Raw genomic sequence first — 18,024 nt, 5'->3', positions numbered from 1 at the left:
AGGACCCGGGGGCTTCTCCAGGTCATCACATCCTCAGTTCATCCCCCAGGGATTTGCACTGGCAAGAGCAGGACAGTGAGTGCAGCACACGTGGGCTGACAGCACGCTGGGAACTGTAGACTGCCCAGGGCAGCAAGGACCCACAATGGGCAGAGCAGTTTGTGACTGTGCAGCAGCAAAGAAAAGCAAAAAGCACAAAATGTACAAACTGGGGGCCCAAGATGCAGCTGTTCCTGCTGGCATTTGGGATAATTGCTCTGCTGGGAGAGTAGCCCATCTCTAAGAGGGGTAGCTGGGTGTGTACGGAAGGCAAGGGCCAAGCACACCCCACTCCTGATAACAGGCCCCCATCACCAGGCTCTGGCAGTGGGGACCCCTCATGCAGTCTCACCCTGGAACCTGTGATAAATGCCTGGTGACATGAGTGTTGACCATGTGGTGTTGCACCTGGGTTTGACAATCTCAAGTGTGGAGGGGCTGAGTTGAGGTGAGTCAGCAGGAGCTGTCCTGGCTGGGGACAGCAGGGACCTGCTCCAGCTGTTCCCGGTGTGGACACACAGCGGTTTCCATACATGATCAGAGCCCTAGAGGTGCATTTGCAGATCTGTGCAAACCCAGCTCTAGCAGGAACAGAGCCCGAAGAGAAAGGAAGATGTTCACCCATGTCATCCAGCGCATCGCTATGGACATCGCCACAAACCCAGGTCTCATGGCTCCCGGACCACCACTGCAGTGGTCCTATCCCCCGCAGTTACAGGTGCCAAAGTAGACACAGCCCAGACACACAGGTGAGGGTCAGGCATGGGCCAGACCCATCAGGGACCCAGAAACAGTGTGGCCAGGCCAAGGTGACAGCTCAAGGTCAGCCCTGCAGCTCCCAGGGGGACCCCAGTCCCAGCAGGCCCATTGCTTCCAGACCTCCCCCGCCACCCTGGCAGCAGTCCTGCAGGAAGTGGGCCCAGGGCCCGTGCTGCCAGGCCACAGCCAGAACGTTCCTCTGGGCTGGGGCAGTGGTGGCAGTGGGGCAGAAGGAGAGCTGCCCTGGCTCTGCACAGAGCGGCATTGAGCCAAGGGATAATGATCCTCTTTCCTTTGAAAGACCTCAGAGGCTTTGCATCCAAGCAAAGGCAGGAAATGGAAACTGAGGGCAGTTATTGCCCCCTGCCGCCTTGCCCTGTCTAGGACTTGTGGCTGCCCTAAGCACCCCTCGAAAGAGGCCACAGCAGAGATCCCTCTCCCAGCTGCAGAAGACTTGGCTTAGGCCCCCCTCCCAGCTTTGGGAACAGACAGCTCACCCTCGGAAGGCTCTGCAGGGTGTGGGGGGTCCCAGCTCACCTCACAGCCCAGCTGTGCTGAGGGGCAAACGGGCCAGCGTAGAGCCCCAGATTCACCCGGAGTGGTGCTGCCACCCTCGGCGCAGCGCAGAGGGATTCACGCTGCAGTGCGCCGTGCCAGCAAGGTCCCCTCCGGCTGCCCCTGTAGGAAGGAGTGAGTCACTGCAGAGCACCACAGCCACCACTGCCCATAGCCACAAGGGCCAGGTCCGAGGGAAGGGATTTAAAAAAAAGAGGTTGTGAACTACACCAGCACCCCCTGAAGAGTACAAGCCCCCAGTACAGCTTCTGGAGGAGCAGCTAGATGAAGCTACAAGCACTCTAAGGAGTTCAGGTGGCTTCATGACCCCCTCCCACAGCGGTGAGGAGAGACCAGGGGTCCCCAGTCCCAGAGCACAGGGAAGCCCAGAGGGGACAGGAAAGGGCATGGGAACAATGGCCTGTAGCAGAGACCCCCTGGGCTCCTCGTGCTCAGGCTGTGATTGCACAACCTCAGCTCACCTCACCCCACATCCCATGGGACAAACCGTCACAAACTTCCAGGCTCACAGCAGGGCTGATTTAGGCAGAGAGAGCAGAAGGATAAATTAAATATTTCACCCCACTTTATTATCGCTACAGACAGGTGACCCTCCTCATAAAAAGGGTCGCTTTTAATTAAACCCCAGGCAAAACAGGCACTGGACACCAGAGATGGCATCATGAAAGAGATGGCAGGCACGGATGCCCAGAGGACAACTAACACCCTACTCCTGCAGACAGGTGACACAATTAGCCATGGCCTTGCTCCTCCTCCCTCTCCCTGGCACTCTGCTGATCCCCAGTCTGGCACAGGGCAGCAGGCACAAGGGTAGAGAAGGGATTCATGCCTTGCAGTGAGCTTCAGGTCAAGATCAACCCCAAAGAGATGACCTGGATGGGACAGACAGCACTGGATGGATAAAAACAGGAGTGAGAAAGGAATTGGCCTGCATGGTGCCCAGCCCATGGCAGGGCAGGTCCAGCACTTTCTGCCCAGCTCAGTGCATTGTGCCACAGCATTGTGCCAAGAGAGTCAGAGCATGCAACAGCCCTGGAGAGAAAGGTCCTGGTCTTGGAGCCATGGAGGGCCAGCCCTGTGCTACATGGGGATTCACAAGGATCTCCTATGAAAGTACCATAAATACCAAGTACGAAGCCACAGTGGAAGACATGGTTTGCTCAAGCATCATCACCGAGCTGGGTGGGAAGGAGGAGGTATCCTGAGATGCACCAGTCTAAGAGGCCCACGCTTAGACCGCCCCCCTGCCCCCAAGAGACCTGGAGAGGGGTGCAGTTCACACTCAGGATGTTACCCTGGGGAGCCAGCATACACCCCCAGGACAGGCAAAGCTGCCATTTCTCCACTTGGAGATGTGCAAAGGAAAGAGTCCATCAGCCTCCACTCCATCACCCACATTCAGTTAAATACAAAACCTTATCCTAAAGCGTCTCTGTGAAGTCAGGCTTGTGTTAGCATCCTCATGCTGTAGGACATCACCTCTCCTTTTAAAGTCATCATGAAAAAAATATAAGCCTGGCAGTCATAAGGAAACATTTGCCAGTTCAAGCCAAATAAAGGGATGTAGAGGTGTCTGCCTCAATCTGCAAACACCCTGAAACAGCAGCTCAGAGGTATGGGCTACCTCATTTGGGTCTATGGCTCATTAACTACAGGAGCCTGCAGACATGTAAACAGTGACTATGGCATCACTACTGCAAACTGGAAAGAGGGATTACGCCAGGAGAAGCACCAGCTCGGGCACTGCTCTGGCCCAGTATAGTGTCACTGGCAGGCAGAACTCAGGCAGCAGAGAGGGGCCAGGCATGCCCCATTGGATTTTCAATCTTGTCTTCTGACAGTGGGACAAGCAGGAGCCAGGCCACCCTTCAATGGCAGGCTTGCCTGGAGATGCCAGCTGGAGTGTTGAAGATGCATCATCTTTTTCTGAGAGCAGTCAAAATTCAGCCTAAGTCAGGCCAAGGGCACAGCAGCTGCCCCCCATGCAGGCAGTGCAGGCAGCACAGGCAGCAGCTGTTCCCCCAGCACGTTGGGGATCACAGGGCTGAGGGTACAGTCCCTGCAGTCCATTTAGAGACAGAAAAGGAGCAGCTTGAGAGCAGCATGGCTGGAAAGCCCAGCAGCAGAGCAGTATGGGGATGCTCCCCAGGCAGGGTCAGGGAAATGCCTTCCTGGCTTCCTCCTACAAGAGATGCCACCATCAGCTCCAGACCTCGAGATATGACACCTGGAGTAACGGGTGCAATGGGTTTTGGGCAAATGTCCCATGAAACCCCTGGGGAAACTCAAGGACAGGGAGTGGGGAGATGGGCGCTAGATGAAGGTGGAGTCCAACTGGCTCGTTTCATGGTTATTGCGGGCGCGAGCCTCAAAGAGCTGCTTGATCAGGGCAGATTTCTCTTGCTCCAACTGGGTGATGCGTTCGCTCTTGTCAGTCACCTCCTGCATGGAACAGAGGAGGAAAATGCTGCTCAGAGCAGGAAAACACTGGCATTTGCTTCACTGCGGGTGCTGGGATGTGAACACCAGCAGTAAGCCTGGCCCTGGCAGGGGCATCACAGGTGCCCCTTCCCCAGCAGCCCTGCTTGCAGACCCCAGCCACAGCATCTGCACCTTCTTGTGACCTGCATTTGTCACAGTCTTTTTCCTCCGGCAGGGATGCCCCAGCCCTGCCCACGGGACCCTCACCCAGCAAACAGCTGGACACAACTGCATGATGGGGGGTCTCCAGGTGTGGCCCACATGCCCTTCTCTAGGATGACCAAGGTTGGCCAAGCTGAAGGAACACTTCCCACTGCCCCATATTCCTTCCCCAGCCCCATCCCACCCCTCCTCCTCTCCCAGCCCCTGCAAGGGATCTCCTCCCGCCATACCCCAACCCACCTTGGTGAGAAGCCGGTTTTGCTCCTTCAGCATGTTAATGGCTTGCTGGGAGCCTGCTGAGGCTGGGGACACCATGGGGACCAGCCTGTTCAGACCTGAGGAGGGGTTTGCCAGCTGCAGAGAAGATGAAGGGAAGGGGTGAGACACTGAGCCTCCCCTTCCTGGTGGCCCTTCCCAGCCTTTCTCCAAGGCCAGAAGCTGTTTCTGTGGCACATGGGGAACTGAGAGAAGCCCAGCATGGGATTAAGACCCCAGCACAGGCCATTGCAGGGTCTCTGGCAAGGCAGGCAGAGGTGGGAAGCTCTCCTGCCAGGCTTTTTGTGTGCCTGGCTTCCTGCCAGGAGCCCAGCAGGACAGCCAGCTCCAAGAGGGCTGACTCAGCACCTCAGCAGGATGGTTTCCTTATTCAATTGACAATGGCTACACCTTTTTGGGGATCTCCTTTAGTCCCCAAATGCCTTGAGCATCCTCTGGCCCAGCTTGGGACCAGCTGTGCTGTCCTTGGCCATCCCCCATGGAGGATGCCCATGGAGCCAAGTCACCTCCCCAGAGCTGGGGAAACTCTGGCAGCTCTGATGTCAGCCCAGCCACCAGTGTAAGGGCAGGGAAAGGATGGGTCTCAAGCTCAAGCAAACAACCACATGCTGCTAATCTGCTCCTCTCACCTTGCCAGCAGTGGAAAGGAGGTCACCCAGGCAGCGGTTCACCTCCCGCAGCTTGGGGACCAGGCACCCCAGGTGGCTCTGGCTGCCGTCAGAGAGGAGTTCCTGGGGGACGGGGAGGAAAAAGAGGCTGGGGGTTACCATGGGGCAGGCTCCAGGTCCAGCCAAGTCCTAGCCCAGTTCTCCAAATGCACAGAGCAGCCTCACACCCTCCCAAGCAGACGGGCACCCCAAGAACAAGCCCCAGACTCACGGCACTGGTTTTATTCTTCCCCAGGAGCCTCTGGCGTTCCTGCATGAACTGGATGTGCTGGTGGTACCACTCCCAGGCATGCTCTACCAGCTCCAGACCCTGCAGCAGTAAATCTTTCTCCTGTTCCAGCTCCTTCATGTGCTTCAGCTGCAAGACAGAGCACACAGAGATGTCACCCTCTCCCCAAGGCCTTGTCAAGCCGCAGGAGCTGGTTTCTTCACAAGGTGCAGAGGGATATGGATACGGGCAGGGGTCTCATCCCCTCTCCCCACGAAAAGCCACAGAGGAGCATGATGATGGCTGCTGCCTGATGCTGCTTTGTTCTCCGGTTTGGGAGAACAACCGAAGCAGGCGAAAGACATCAGGCCATCTCTACCCTCCTGCTCCCCACTGCAGAAGTAGGTTTCTCTGCCTCATATTTATCCAGGGATGCAGCCAGAGCAGGGCCTGCAGCCACACCCCAAATCCCCCAAGGCTGTGATGTCAGCCAGCAGCACAAACACACACAGTTTTCAGTGAGTGGCAAGCAGCTGAGCTAAATGTGCAGACTGAAAGCTGGGGGAAAACCTGCAGCCCTGTTTCCCCAGCGCTCTGCTCTGCTCCTGCCTCTGCTTTACCCCAGAAGCACCTTGGAGCTGAGCAGATCACAGCATACCTTTCTGCTGAGTGTCTCTGCAAGTCTTTCACATTCAACAATCAGCATCACCTGGAGTGGGATGTGGGGATGTTTATGCACCTGGAGGGCTGGTATGAGGGTGCCCGGGGCTCCTTCCCCCTGACCAGACCCCTGGGACAGGCCAAGCAGGACCCTGTGCCAGGGTGCGGCACAGCCAAGGCTGCTGCAGGCCAGGCAGCTCAGCCACTCCATTGACAGTGGGGCTGGAGCACCAGTCTGTACCTCAGGGGGCATAGGATCCCCGGCTCCTCTGCCACCTTCTTCTCCTGCAGCCCCTCAGCACTGCGCTGCCACCAGCAGTCACAGAGGTGGTGAGAGAAGAGGGGACATCCCTGGGGAACAGAGCAACTGGTGCAGCAACCCTTTCATCAGCTCTCACGTAGTGATCCCAGGCCAGGGCTCATGCTCCCCTTCTCCCAAACCGTGCCAGCCTGCTTCCCTGGCTTCTGCCCCGCCATCTCCATGCCAAGAGCACAGGGAGCTGACTGCCTTGCTGCCTCTGCCTTCTCTGCCACAACACAGCCTGGCCTCCACCACCCATAGCACAGACTGGGCTCCAGGACAGTCTCCTCCAGGCACCAGTGGGACTTTGATCACCCAGAAGCTGCTGGATGCTCAGGAACTTCTCCTGCTGCTTTGGAGAGCATCTGGAGGGAGATGATTCAGCTCAGAAGTGACCATGAACAGATCCCCACCCCCAGGGACAAGTGAGACCATAGCAAGACCTTCTTCAGGCTGCCAGCACTTCCCTGTCCTCACTGCGAGCCCCAAAGCCTCCCAAGCACCCCACGCCAGCCACCCTTTACACCAGGGCTGCTCTTGCTCCTGCTGCTCCTGGAAATGCTGTTTGCAACACAACACCCTTCCCCACAGACATGGTTGGATGGACAAATGGACCAAAGGGGACATACCCACAGGAAGAAGCGCAGAGCCTTGGTGCTACACAGGCTGTTGCTGAGGGGCATGAAGAAGGTGCTGTACGTGGCAAGGACCCCCACCCAGCTCGGGCTGCAGCCTGTGACCACCTGGCCTGCCGTGGTCCCACCAGGCTTGCTGGCCAGCACAGTGACCGGAGGAAGAGGCAGCATCCCACAGAGTAGTGGGACATCACCAGCTCTGCTGGGTGCAGGGACAGATGGCATCTCACTAAGGATGGGATGCTCTGGGGGCAGAGGCAGCTTCTGGGGCAGGAGGAAGACAGAGCGCTGGACTTGGCTGGTGCTACCCAGGGTAGAAGGGGAGGGGACAGTGCAGTACCCTGGGCCGCCTACAAATGAAAGCGCTCAGCCTCTCACAGAAGGTCTTATCCCAGCTATCCCCTGTGGCCATGGGGAAATCAGGCTGATCAATGATGGACTGGCTGAAAAACAGCAGCTGAGCAGGCACCAGCTGTGGTGGTGCAAAGGGTCCTGGGGCTACATCACAGCCCCCACACCTCTGCTTCGCTGCTCAGGATGAACCCGTCCTAGTGCACCTGGGGATGCAGGATGGATACCAGTGCCCCCGTCCCCCCATGGGCTTTAGGCAAATTAGCCTAATCACAGCTGAGTGCCTTGTCTCAGTGAGGCCCAACATCCTCCCAGCATAAGGGGGAAGCTGACAGCACACTCTGCACAGGGATTCGGTCCTTGCTGGACTCAAACCTGCTGCAGCTCTCTCTGTACGCTCAGAAGTGGGAATAGTACCCAAAGACTTCTGCCAGGGTGCCAGGGAAGGCTTATGATCTGAGGGACAGGGACAGACACCCCTTCTCCAGGGGGAGGAGCACGCTAAAGGCAGTGCAGCACTCAGGTACATGGCGAGGGGGGGAAGAAAGGCAGAGCACCTCCCTCCCACTGCCCCCATAACAACTTGGGGAAACAGAGGCAAGAGCAACACAAGCCCAGAGCAAGAGTGCTTGTGGCAGAGCTGGGAACAGACCCCAGCTCTCGGCGAGACACGCTGGCCACCAGCCCGTCCTTACCAGTACCAGGCAGGACCTTGAGCTCATGGCAGTGATGGGCTCTAGCCAGGAGGTGCATGCAGAGGGAAGAGCCTTGCCAGGGAAGGAGGGACCTTCCCCCCTCTGAAGCAGCAACTCCCAGCCACTAAAACCCTGAGGGCCAGAGACACCCATCCCCAGACGCACACGTCCACATTTATTACTCCTTGCCAGCACCTCTTGGCAGAGAACCCCTCAGCCCAAGAGCACCCTAACCCCTTGCATGGCTGCAAACCCAGCAAACCATGTGTGCACAAAACCCTCCTCCCCAGGCCAGACATCAGAGCATGTTACGTCCCCCAAGGCCAGCACCAGGCTGTAATCGATGCTGCCCACACCACACGTCAGCCTTGCTGGGTTCAGGGAGCAGGGTGACACCAGGGTGCAAGGGGTGGAAGTGCAGAGGTGATAGTCACAGCCTCAGCAGCAGTTCCAACACCGGCGAGACAAGCTCTGGCCGATCACTCTCCTGCAGGCTGGGTACTGGCTCTCTTCCCAGGAAAATTTAGCTTGAACTTTTGGGCAACATGCTCAGGCAGCTCCTCCATCCCACTTGGGAGCAGTGCAGATCCCTTCATCCAGGCAATCTGATCCAAGCCTCTCCACTCAGGGACAGAAGGAGGGGTCAGATCCCTCCATCCTGGGCTGCCCAGCTAAATTCAATGCTGATTTCTCTGCATTACTGGCAAAAAGTCTCTCAGGAGCCAGGAGGATCAGCATGCTTGAGCCCCGATCTACAGAGAACATCTGGCAGGGGACAGAGCCCAGCATGACCGCTCGCCAGCGCAGAGTGTACCTGACCTTCGACGGAGTGCTTGAAAAGCCCAGAGACCCACCTGCTCCTACACCTACATGTTTGCCTTTCCTTGCCCAAGTTTTTGCCCACAGGGAAGGCACCCATGCAGTCAAACACTGGCTCTGTGGGCTGATCCCACTCCAGGGAAAGGCAGGAGAACACATGCCTCCTCCCTGTCTGGCACGATTCGGGACAAAAAGCACCTTGGAAGCAATGGCAGGAACTCCACGTACATCAACAAAGCTTTGTATCCAAAATACCAGGATCTGCCCAACACCCCATGGCTCACATGTGCAAGGGTGGGCAGGGGGGAGCCAGAGCCCAAACAAAGCTGGTGTCAGCAGTGCAGGACCCTTGCAATCCACTTTCCCCCAACTTTCCCCCAGGGACCATGGGCCCCTTCGCTGGAGCCCACGACAGGACTGTCCCCTTACCATGCTGAAGTCCATGCCGTTGGTGATGGTGTGTCTCCGGTGTTCTGCACGTCCCCTCTGATGCCTCCGAGTTTCCCCAGCCCCTGGGTAGCTGCCATCTCCCTGGAACTGCCCAGCAGCCTTAGCATCACCACCTGTAACAGAGGAAAGCATGAGACCACCAGCTGCTTGCAACAAAAACCTCCCCATGGTCACTTCTATGGGACTGTCTGCAGGGTGGTCTTGCAAACTGAGGTAGCAGGGAGCAGTTGAGCAAAGCACCAGCCTGAACACCTGTTCACATCTTTGTATGGGCAGGGCAGGTTTCAGCAATGAATGACTTGGCTGTGCCAGGCTGGCAACAGACCTCAGTGGTCGTCACCTGCAAAAAGCAGGCAGCTCACAGGCAATGCTGTTTCAGTCCTGGCACAGGCAATTAAACCATTAGTGATATTGCCTACCCTTGGCCTGTCCTCATGGGAACCCTGGCTCCTGCTCAGGTGGCACAGGTTCTGCCAGGAACCCAACTCCTCCTGAAGGCAGCTCCTGCTTGGTGATGGGCTTAGGCATGCGGATGTCCCCCCCAGGACTCTGTGCCTGTGGTCCAACCATAGAGTAAATCAGGCTGTAAGTTTTCCAAAATTTTATTAAAATCCCAACATCCTATCTTGTGAAAGACCGATCTACTACAAACACATGGTGCTGGTGCAAATCCATCCACAACCTATTTTTGCAGATTAAGTTCATACTGGCAAGGTTTTAGACTGGATCAGACACCTCCTGCCTGTGCTGCCTATACACTGAAGCAGGTATTGGCTGGGCACCTGCAGTACAGTGTCCTGCACTGCCCACCCTGGTGAACTTGCCAGAAATGCAGCCCTGCAGCCATGGCCAAGCCAGCTCAGATCCCTGCTTCTGGCCAAGCTGGCAGAGCACCACCCCGCCACCCCGAACTGTGGCACCAGGGCAGCCAAGGGTGCAACCAGCACCCTCCCCAGACGTTCCCAGGCAGCAAGCCTGCTGCACCTCCCTTTGCCCTGGTCCCCCCAGCACACCCTGCCTTGTGCTCATCCTCTTGCTCTTGCAGCTCACCCCGGTCTCTGCACACAGCTTTCCTCGAGAGTTTATTTCCCAACCTGGCTTTCAAACAAGAGCAGCACGGAGGTAGGCAAAAAAAGGCAGGCAGTGAGACAGCTGGGGAAAACATCTCCTCCTCGGGACCACTCCCCCCATATCTCTCAGGCACACCCAACCATCGCCACATCCTTCTCCCATGGGTTGGGCACACGCCAGCTCCCAGATGCCAGAGCTGCCTGGCACAGGTCTAGCACGTTCCCTGCTATGCGGGCATGAAGGGCTCCAGGTACTGGGACAGGGCATGTAGCATTGCCTGGGCTGGTACATCGCTGCCCGCTGCTCCACAAGTCTCCTCAGCTGAGCACACAGACATGAAGGAAGAGGGATACGGGGCAAGAGAGGGCAGCCATGGCTGTAGGAGCCACCCTTCACCTTGAAGGCAACAAGGTCTGGGAGGGTTGCACCGTACTGGGACTGCCTGTACTGCCACATTTGTGTTGGTTCAGCAACAGGAGCTGGACGTAGGCTCAGGGGCCAGCAGACAATGCTACACAAGTGCCTTGTTCAGCCTGTCACTTTGTGTCACTGGGGAAAGAAGCCACCGTGGCACAGGAAAAATCCTCCTTCTGGTCCATCGTGGCATCCTGCTTCTCCTGCCAGCAAGTGCATCAGCATAGACAGGTCTCCAGCACGTCAATAAACAAAGTCTTTGATATCGCCTATCACCCATTCATCTGTTTTGCCAGCTGTCTTTGGTTTCATACACTCATATCTGCCTGGGAGGAACCCAGCAAGACCAGTGCAACCACACACATGTTCTCCTAGCAGACCTGTAGCACATTCTGCTTGGGAAGCTGAGGAACAGCCCCAAAACCAAGTGTAGCTTCAATAGGCAGAATCCCAAAGCAAAGCCAGAAGCAACTCTGGGAGGAACTGCAGGGTAGAAACCTGTTAAAAAGGTTTTCGCTGCTGTTGCTTGGAAATGCCAGGCTGAGCTGAGCTGAACCTGTGATAAGAAGGTGCTCCCTGGTCAAACAACTGAGCTCTGTGTACCCGAGCTGACAATGTAGTGGCTAAAACAGGATGCCTGCTAATGAGCTGGGAATCAGTTCTTCTTAGGCAAATAGCAGCACCAGCTCACCAGAGGTGGAAGAGATCCTGCCATGAGATACACGATGGCCTCCCTGAGCCCCTCTGCCCCTGCAGGGCATGATCCCAGCGCTCGCCAGCCAGAGCAAGTGCCCAGGACCAGGACAGAGCAGACACCTCATGGTCATTTTACACATTTACATACCCATCCTTGGCAATGGCCCAGACAATAACAGCTACCTACAAACCATCCCCTCCTTCCTGCCGGAGCCACCAACTCGCCAGGCAGCTGCTAGAGCCAGGCCACCTCAGCAGCAAAGGCAAACACTGTGCTGGGGAAGAGGCAGTGCCCAGGGCCACCACAGACCTCCTGGGCAAGGCATTTACTGCTCTGTGTCTTAACTTCCCCAGGTGTCAGCTCTCAGGGGAACCACAAGGGTAAAGACTCCCAACACCAAGATGCTCGGACACTGCTGTGACAGGCCACCTACACACCACTTGGTAGGGAAGCCATCACAGTGACTTCCATGCCCAGTGACTTCTCCAATATCAGCCTCACCATCCTTGTACCCAGCAGATGCTGTTGGCTCCCCAGAGACTGTGGCTGGTGCCCAGCAGTGGCTCACAGGCCGCTCCAGCACTGCTGGGCTGATGACAGCTTCCGAGAAGCTGGAAGCTGACTCTGAGCAGGGGACTTCTTCAGAAGCACTTCTGCCCATACACTAATGGAGGTTAGCAGGGGAGAAGGGACAGAATCGCTGTCCCATTGGCTCACTGCACCCCTGGAGGCGCCGGGAGGACCACCTGGTGCCAGCCTCTGCCATCTTGCCATGATTCGCATCCAAATCACCCCCGATGTATGCAGAGGCACCCTGGACCGGACAGAAGAGCTAGGGTGGCATCCTGTGAGCACCTTCTTCCCCCAAAACACAGACAAAGTTTCCTCAGACTCTTTGCAGTTGATGAGCACTGATACAGTACCTTGCTGCACTTGATTGGGTTTTTACAGAAGCTGCCTCATGCAGCTGGAGGCTCAGACCAGCCTCAAGCCCAAACAATATAATTTTAATGGAGACAGGGCTTCCTGGACCCCCAGGCAGCTCTCAGCACCCTGCACATTTCTCCACAGTAAGAAAGAGCTGCGTCCTGCCACGGCAGCGCCCAACTCCCTCACAGCCAGTTGAGGAGAACATCTATCTGCTCAACCACACCCTGGGAAACCCGCCATGGTGGAAGGGAGCACTGGGCAGCTGTGCAGGATCTGGAGCTAAGAGAGACAGAATAACTCGGAGTTACAATGCTCGCTAAGCTGCTGAATCAACCTGAAATTCAGCCCTGTTGCCAGAATACGGCCTTGCACTGCGGGAAGCTGGCAGCAAGGGCTGAGGCACTAACCCTGCCTGCAGACTCAGGACATCACTATAACATCAGCCTGTAATAGAAAGATCCTCAGCAACCAGAAAGTTGCTGTAGTCATCTGCTCACTCCTTTCCAGGGCAGAGCTTTCAATTTGCTGTTTACTTATCAAGCAGGATTTTTTTTTTCAGGTTTTTCCAGATTTACACCCTTGACAATAGAAGGGCCAGCCTGCTTAATAATATTCTCCTAGATGAAGCTCCAGAGATTAGTCTGGAGGCAAAATGGAAAGCAGAGAACTTCAGCCATGGTTAGTTTCTTCTCCACCCAACAGAAGAAGGGACTGGGAGGGAGTGGATGGGAAGGGAAGGCAAACCCGCCCAGACAACTTTCCTAAGGTAGAGGAAGGCATTGCGCTCAAGTGTTGCAATAACAAACACCAGCTCCTCACACAGACCTTTGTGTCTACAGATCTCAAAGCGCTTTACAAATCTAGATAAAGAATTATTACCTACACCAGGTAAGTCCAGAAGCCTGGTTTCCTTCTAACGTCTCCTACTCACTAGCAACAAATCAAGATGCCAGTGAAATAGGCAAGGTCAGCATGCTACCCGGGGGTGGGGAGCCCTGGCAGACCCAGCACAGGGACCCCAGGTCCTGAGGAAGGGGCACAGTCCACAGGAACCTGCCGGTGAGCTCTGCAGACAGAGCCCTGGTCTGGCCACCCAGACAGTGCTTGGGGACAGCAAAGCACATCTACCTGATGCCACTTTCCCATTTAATTATTGCTTAGTTATTTATTATTGTCAATAGTGCCATGGAATTATCCAAACAAAGAAGTTGGATCAGGTTTTGCTAATTTTTTTTGTCCAAAATGTGGATGAAGTCGTGAACCAATGCTTTCTGAGGGCACATCCACAGCACAGAGCCCACCCGAGCACTGGGCTGCTCCATGACCGCAGCTCTCACTCCGGCAAAGCTGCTCAGCTCTTGGAGACTCCAGGGCCCAGCAACTCTCTGAGAGGACCAGCTGCATTACTCACCTCCCGAGGAAGGTCACTTACAGACTTTGCACCAGGGGACAACCACGGATACATTACAGTAAAGCCCTTAATTCTTCTTGTCACCGCTATAAACAGACAAGCACCCACACGAGGAGAAATGTGAAGGGAAGCACAAACCCAAGATGGACAGCAGAGCATGTCCCATGCTGGTTTACCCACAGCTTGGATCAAAGCCCACCAAAGACAAAAGTAAAAATAGCAGCAACTTCTGCGGAGTTTTACATCAGGCCTGCGGGAAGAGCTTGCTGCTGGTTTAAGCCCAGAGCAGGCAACAGGTCTCCGCTGCCTGAGGACCAGAGCAGGCCGCAGGGTCCCAACCCACCCTGCCTAACTCGAGTCTCCGGCAATGGTGCTGCCCGCACTTCGCAGCTGCCCGCACAGAGTTGGGCACGTTCCTCCCCCGACCCCTGCGCTCCCAGCCCGGCCCCGCTGGCTCACCTCGGCCGCGGGGCTGGCTGTGCCCCGGCTCCCGCTGCCCGGTGCTCCTCCCGCGCCGCTCCTCGGCACAGCGCGGGCTCGGCGGCTTCTCCACGCTCCGCCGCCCGCCGCCACTGCTGCTCTCCACCGGGGGGTCAGCACCGGGCAGGGCAGCCCGCAGCCCCAGGACGAACCGCTCGAATGTGAGGTACCCGCTGGCCGGTGCCGCCCGCCGCAGCCCCTCCATCACCCCGGCAGGCAGCTCCCGGGCTTCTGCTCCCCGCCAGCGGGACTCGATCTCCCGTAGGTGCACGTAACCCCGCCGCCGATCATCCAGGATATCAAAGAGAGTCCGCAGGCTCTGCAGGAAAACACGGGGAAGACCCTCAGTACCGGCTGGGAGCGACCGGTCGCCGCGCTCCGGGGCCATCACCGCCACCGCCGCCAACGCCGCCGCCGCTCCCGAGCGTTATTCGCCGCTCCGGCCCCCGCGCTCCTATTGGTTGAGAGCGGGAGGTCCTGTGGTCTCATTGGTTGGCGGCGGGAGGTCGCGCAGGCCATTGGCTGAGTGGGAGGACGGCGGTTTGAGTTCCACGCGGCGCCCGCCCCGCTCTCGGCCGGGGGAGAGCGGGAGGTCCCCCTCCTCCGGAGGAACCAGGACCCCCCTCCCTCCCCCGGCCGGGAGCGGGGCGGGCTGAAGGAGGTGTCTCCTCCTCCATCCCACCACCATCCGAGACCCTGCACCCGCGGTAACGGCTTGGTGACCCCTGCCTGGGAAAAGCTGCGCTGGCCGGTGTCCATCCACCAGGCACAAATCCTCATTTCTCGCAGCGCAGACCCTCACCTGCTGCTCCCGCAGCTGCAAATCTCCTTATTTACAGGCAGAACTTAGGGTATCGCTACCTGCACCCAAACACAATGGGTGCTTCTGCTGCTGGTGGTAATAGCTAGCTTTGGACAGTTGGATTTTTGCACCTCAAAGACACCGTAACCTTGCAGAAAAGAAAGTGGTTCCCTTTTTAAGCAGAGATACCTGAAGACCTTACATCCCTGAAGACTCCAAAGCAAACGTGATTAGTGAACAGGAAGAAAAAAAACACCAAACATGGTGTTCACTCTCACTGCCAGCTTTGCAAATCCAGCCAAGAAGTGGCAGTCCAGCTTCTCACCTTAGCAGCATCCCCACAGGAGAGGGACGTACAGCTGTTTTGCATCAGCATGGAGAGGTCCTGTGTGCTTGACTTGCCTGGTGCCACAGGGGAAGCAAGTGTTTACAGCAGGAATTGAGTCCTGGCATCCCAGTGCTGTGGCTGGTGCAGCACCAGCAGCCACCAGCCAGCAGGAGTTGGGGTAGGGGCCCAAAGGAACCATGGACATGGAGAAAGGAGGAAAGAAAATATATCAGTGTTGTCAAATGTGAGAGAAACAACATTTGGATCATATCTCTTACAAACTTAGCATGAACTGGCATTGTTAAGAGAATGGGTTTCTCTATACCAAAATTTGCTGCACCTGCTAGATCAAACAGCATGTCAGCCCTAGTGAAATGTGCTGCCCTCTGCAAACTCCCTCCATCAGATGATGTGTTGCAACAAAGCAGACTGCAGAGCCCTGGTGTCATGATTCCCATGTCACGGGCACCATGACTTGCTTGAGGGGCCCTGGGCAGCCACATACCGGCACCTCCAGAGCCCCCATCCTGGTTTGATGCTCATGATGCTGAGAGAAGGAGCATCAGGGAGCAAGCGTGCTGGAGAGGGTGACAGCCAGAAAGGGCAATTAGTCACTGTCCGTGTGCTCAGGTTGTGAGGCTGCCTGTGCCACAGACACCTCCCTGTGCCATGTGGCAGGGGTGATTTCCTTTAGTTCTGAGTTGGCTTCAAAGGGAGTGGGTGGAAGATGCTTGGCCCTCAAGCCCTCCCATCCACATGGCCCTTGCTGTGCTCCCCTCACCATTAGTTTCCCTGTCTGGGCTGGACTCCATCCCCAGGTGTCTTCAGCAGCTTGGTCCTCCTGGCTTCTCAGCCCATTCTTGCCACCCTTCTCCATGGAGTTTCTCAGCCCTGTCAGACCCAGTCTGCCAGGTAAATCACAGCAGCCTCTGGAGACCATCACTGGGCTTTTCTCTATCAAGGATCTGCTCTGGCTGGTCTCCTCTGTGCTGTGGCCAGGCTGTTCACAGCCTGCTTTTCTTTAAACCATTTCTCTTCATACCTGTCCTACCTGTTTTGAGATCTCTGCTGGTGTTTGACTGAACAGGTTCACACCTGCGTAGGATACAGGGAAAAGGAACCAGTGCATCACCCCTCCCCTTTCTGCTCCAGAAAAAAGGCAGTGAATGTGACGCTGCTCAGCTCTGGTAGCATTAGCACATGGGCTGTTTTGCTCAGCAAAGGCTAAATCTACAGGAAAATGAGTTTTTCTCTAGGTTCCTCCCACACCTCTGGGCTTGCTGGAACAGCCAGGAATAATAGGGGGAATTCAAAATTATCTTAACGCCTCTTGTCCAATTTCCCTGCATGGCAGGTCTATCCCACCAGGAAAGCAATCTGGAGACACCAGAAACAATTCCTGGCATTGACTGTGTCTGGTGGTTCAGCTGAAATAGTCTTGCTCCTCCATGGGGACCTTTCTGCTCTGGCAACAGGGAGCTGGGACACAACTGCCCAGTGCAGCTCCGGTCTGATTACATTTTCCATACCAAAGTGCCTTCAAGAGGCTGCCATGACACAGGCCAATGTTTTCATCCTTGTTGTGGTCGGGTGAATGAGGTTAGGGAGAAGCCTTGGAGGAGGCTTTTTGGGGTTTTGTTTTGTTTGTTTGTTTGTTTGTTTGTTTCTCTCACTGAATAGTTTATCTTGGGGCCAGCCCAGGCTCTTCTGATTGACAGAGCTGTCTTTGGGTTTTTTTAATAGAAATTATGTAGTTACTCAGTTTTCCTTCCTGCAAGCTACTGGGAAGCACCAGCTGCCATTCAAACCTGGCCCAACCCTCCCTCACTGCTGGCCTGCAGGCACTGGCAGTGACACTCACAGCTCTGGTGTGGTGGCATGGGGTGTCTGATGTCCCCTGGAAGGCTGGTAGTAGGCCAGCGTGTCCCACCAAACAGTGTTGGCACTCCTGGGAGTAGAGGTCACAGCAGCTGCACCAAACCCCAGCAGAGCACGGGGGGAACAGGGTGCTGGTGGTGGAGACTGGGGCACCTTTCTATATGACACTGACCATCTACGGGTGATGCTGGGTGACTGTGGCAGTAGATTAAGCCCTGTGCTGACTTCAGCAGCATGTAGGTGCTCACACGTGAATCTTGACTCTGCAGAGGACACATGATAACTGCAGGCATGAGGTTGTCTCCTGATGACCATGCTCAAGCAGCTGCTGTGAGTCTCTGCTGCTGCATTCTCCTGGGGGAGAGTAAGGTCTGGTGGGGAACCAGATACATATCAGTGGGATCAGTGTGCACATGCTGCTGCCTGGCACATGGACCAGCTGACAAGGCACAGCCCGCCTCTACGTATTTGCACTGCCGGCCAAAACAGAGCCACACCAAAGTGGGTTGGTCCCCAGCCAGCGCAGGTTACCAGACCATACCCAAGAATGGCTGGTCAGGGCTTGGCTAAAACCAGACCAGGGCCTGTGCAAACAACAGTCCAGATGCCAAGTTCTGGTGCTCCCCATCACTGTCAAATTCATTAAGGGCATTTGGTGTTAACGCCTTCTTTCAGCCCCAAAGCTGAGGGGTGCAGGGAATCACTTCCAGTGGGGTATCAAAGTGTCAACCCAGAAATGCATCTGTCCCCAGGAAACCTCTGGGCAGAGGCTAAAAATGGCAAGGGAAGTGTGTTCAGGGAGACACAGCAGATTTTCCCTTGGGGGAGAGCTGTCTTGTTTGGTCTTCCCAGCTCTGAGATGCCATGGTGTTTTCCATCTTGCTGCTTACAGGGCCTCTTGAGGACATGCTCTCTTTGCCTTGGAGGGGGCTG

General features: G+C 56.2%; 1 protein-coding gene across 1 annotated transcript; it reads right to left on the bottom strand.

The window, feature by feature from the left end:
- Window positions 1-3,687: 3,687 nt before the first annotated feature.
- On the bottom strand, window positions 3,688-14,626 carry SAPCD2 (suppressor APC domain containing 2). The gene is made up of 6 exons (XM_075717018.1): window positions 14,063-14,626; window positions 9,060-9,193; window positions 5,173-5,319; window positions 4,923-5,024; window positions 4,258-4,371; window positions 3,688-3,816 (listed from the first exon to the last, which is right to left on the bottom strand). Exons 1-6 carry the CDS (start codon window positions 14,469-14,471, stop codon window positions 3,688-3,690), a joined length of 1,035 nt encoding a protein of 344 aa, XP_075573133.1. The 5' UTR covers window positions 14,472-14,626.
- Between the last annotated feature and the right edge of the window lie 3,398 nt (window positions 14,627-18,024).

Source organism: Pelecanus crispus, chromosome 9 (assembly GCF_030463565.1).
Source record: "Pelecanus crispus isolate bPelCri1 chromosome 9, bPelCri1.pri, whole genome shotgun sequence".
Lineage (NCBI taxonomy): Eukaryota > Metazoa > Chordata > Aves > Pelecaniformes > Pelecanidae > Pelecanus > Pelecanus crispus.
Note: the sequence above shows the minus strand (reverse complement) of the source record. Positions and strands in the feature narration are given on the sequence as shown.

Coding starts and splice junctions, on each gene's coding strand:
- SAPCD2 (XM_075717018.1), bottom strand. CDS start 14,471: ATGGCCCCGGAGCGCGGCGACCGGTCGCTCCCAGCCGGTACTGAGGGT. Junction 9,194..14,062: donor CAGCCAGCCCCGCGGCCGAG/GTGAGCCAGCGG, acceptor CCTCTGTTACAG/GTGGTGATGCTAAGGCTGCT. Junction 3,817..4,257: donor AAAACCGGCTTCTCACCAAG/GTGGGTTGGGGT, acceptor TGTTCCATGCAG/GAGGTGACTGACAAGAGCGA.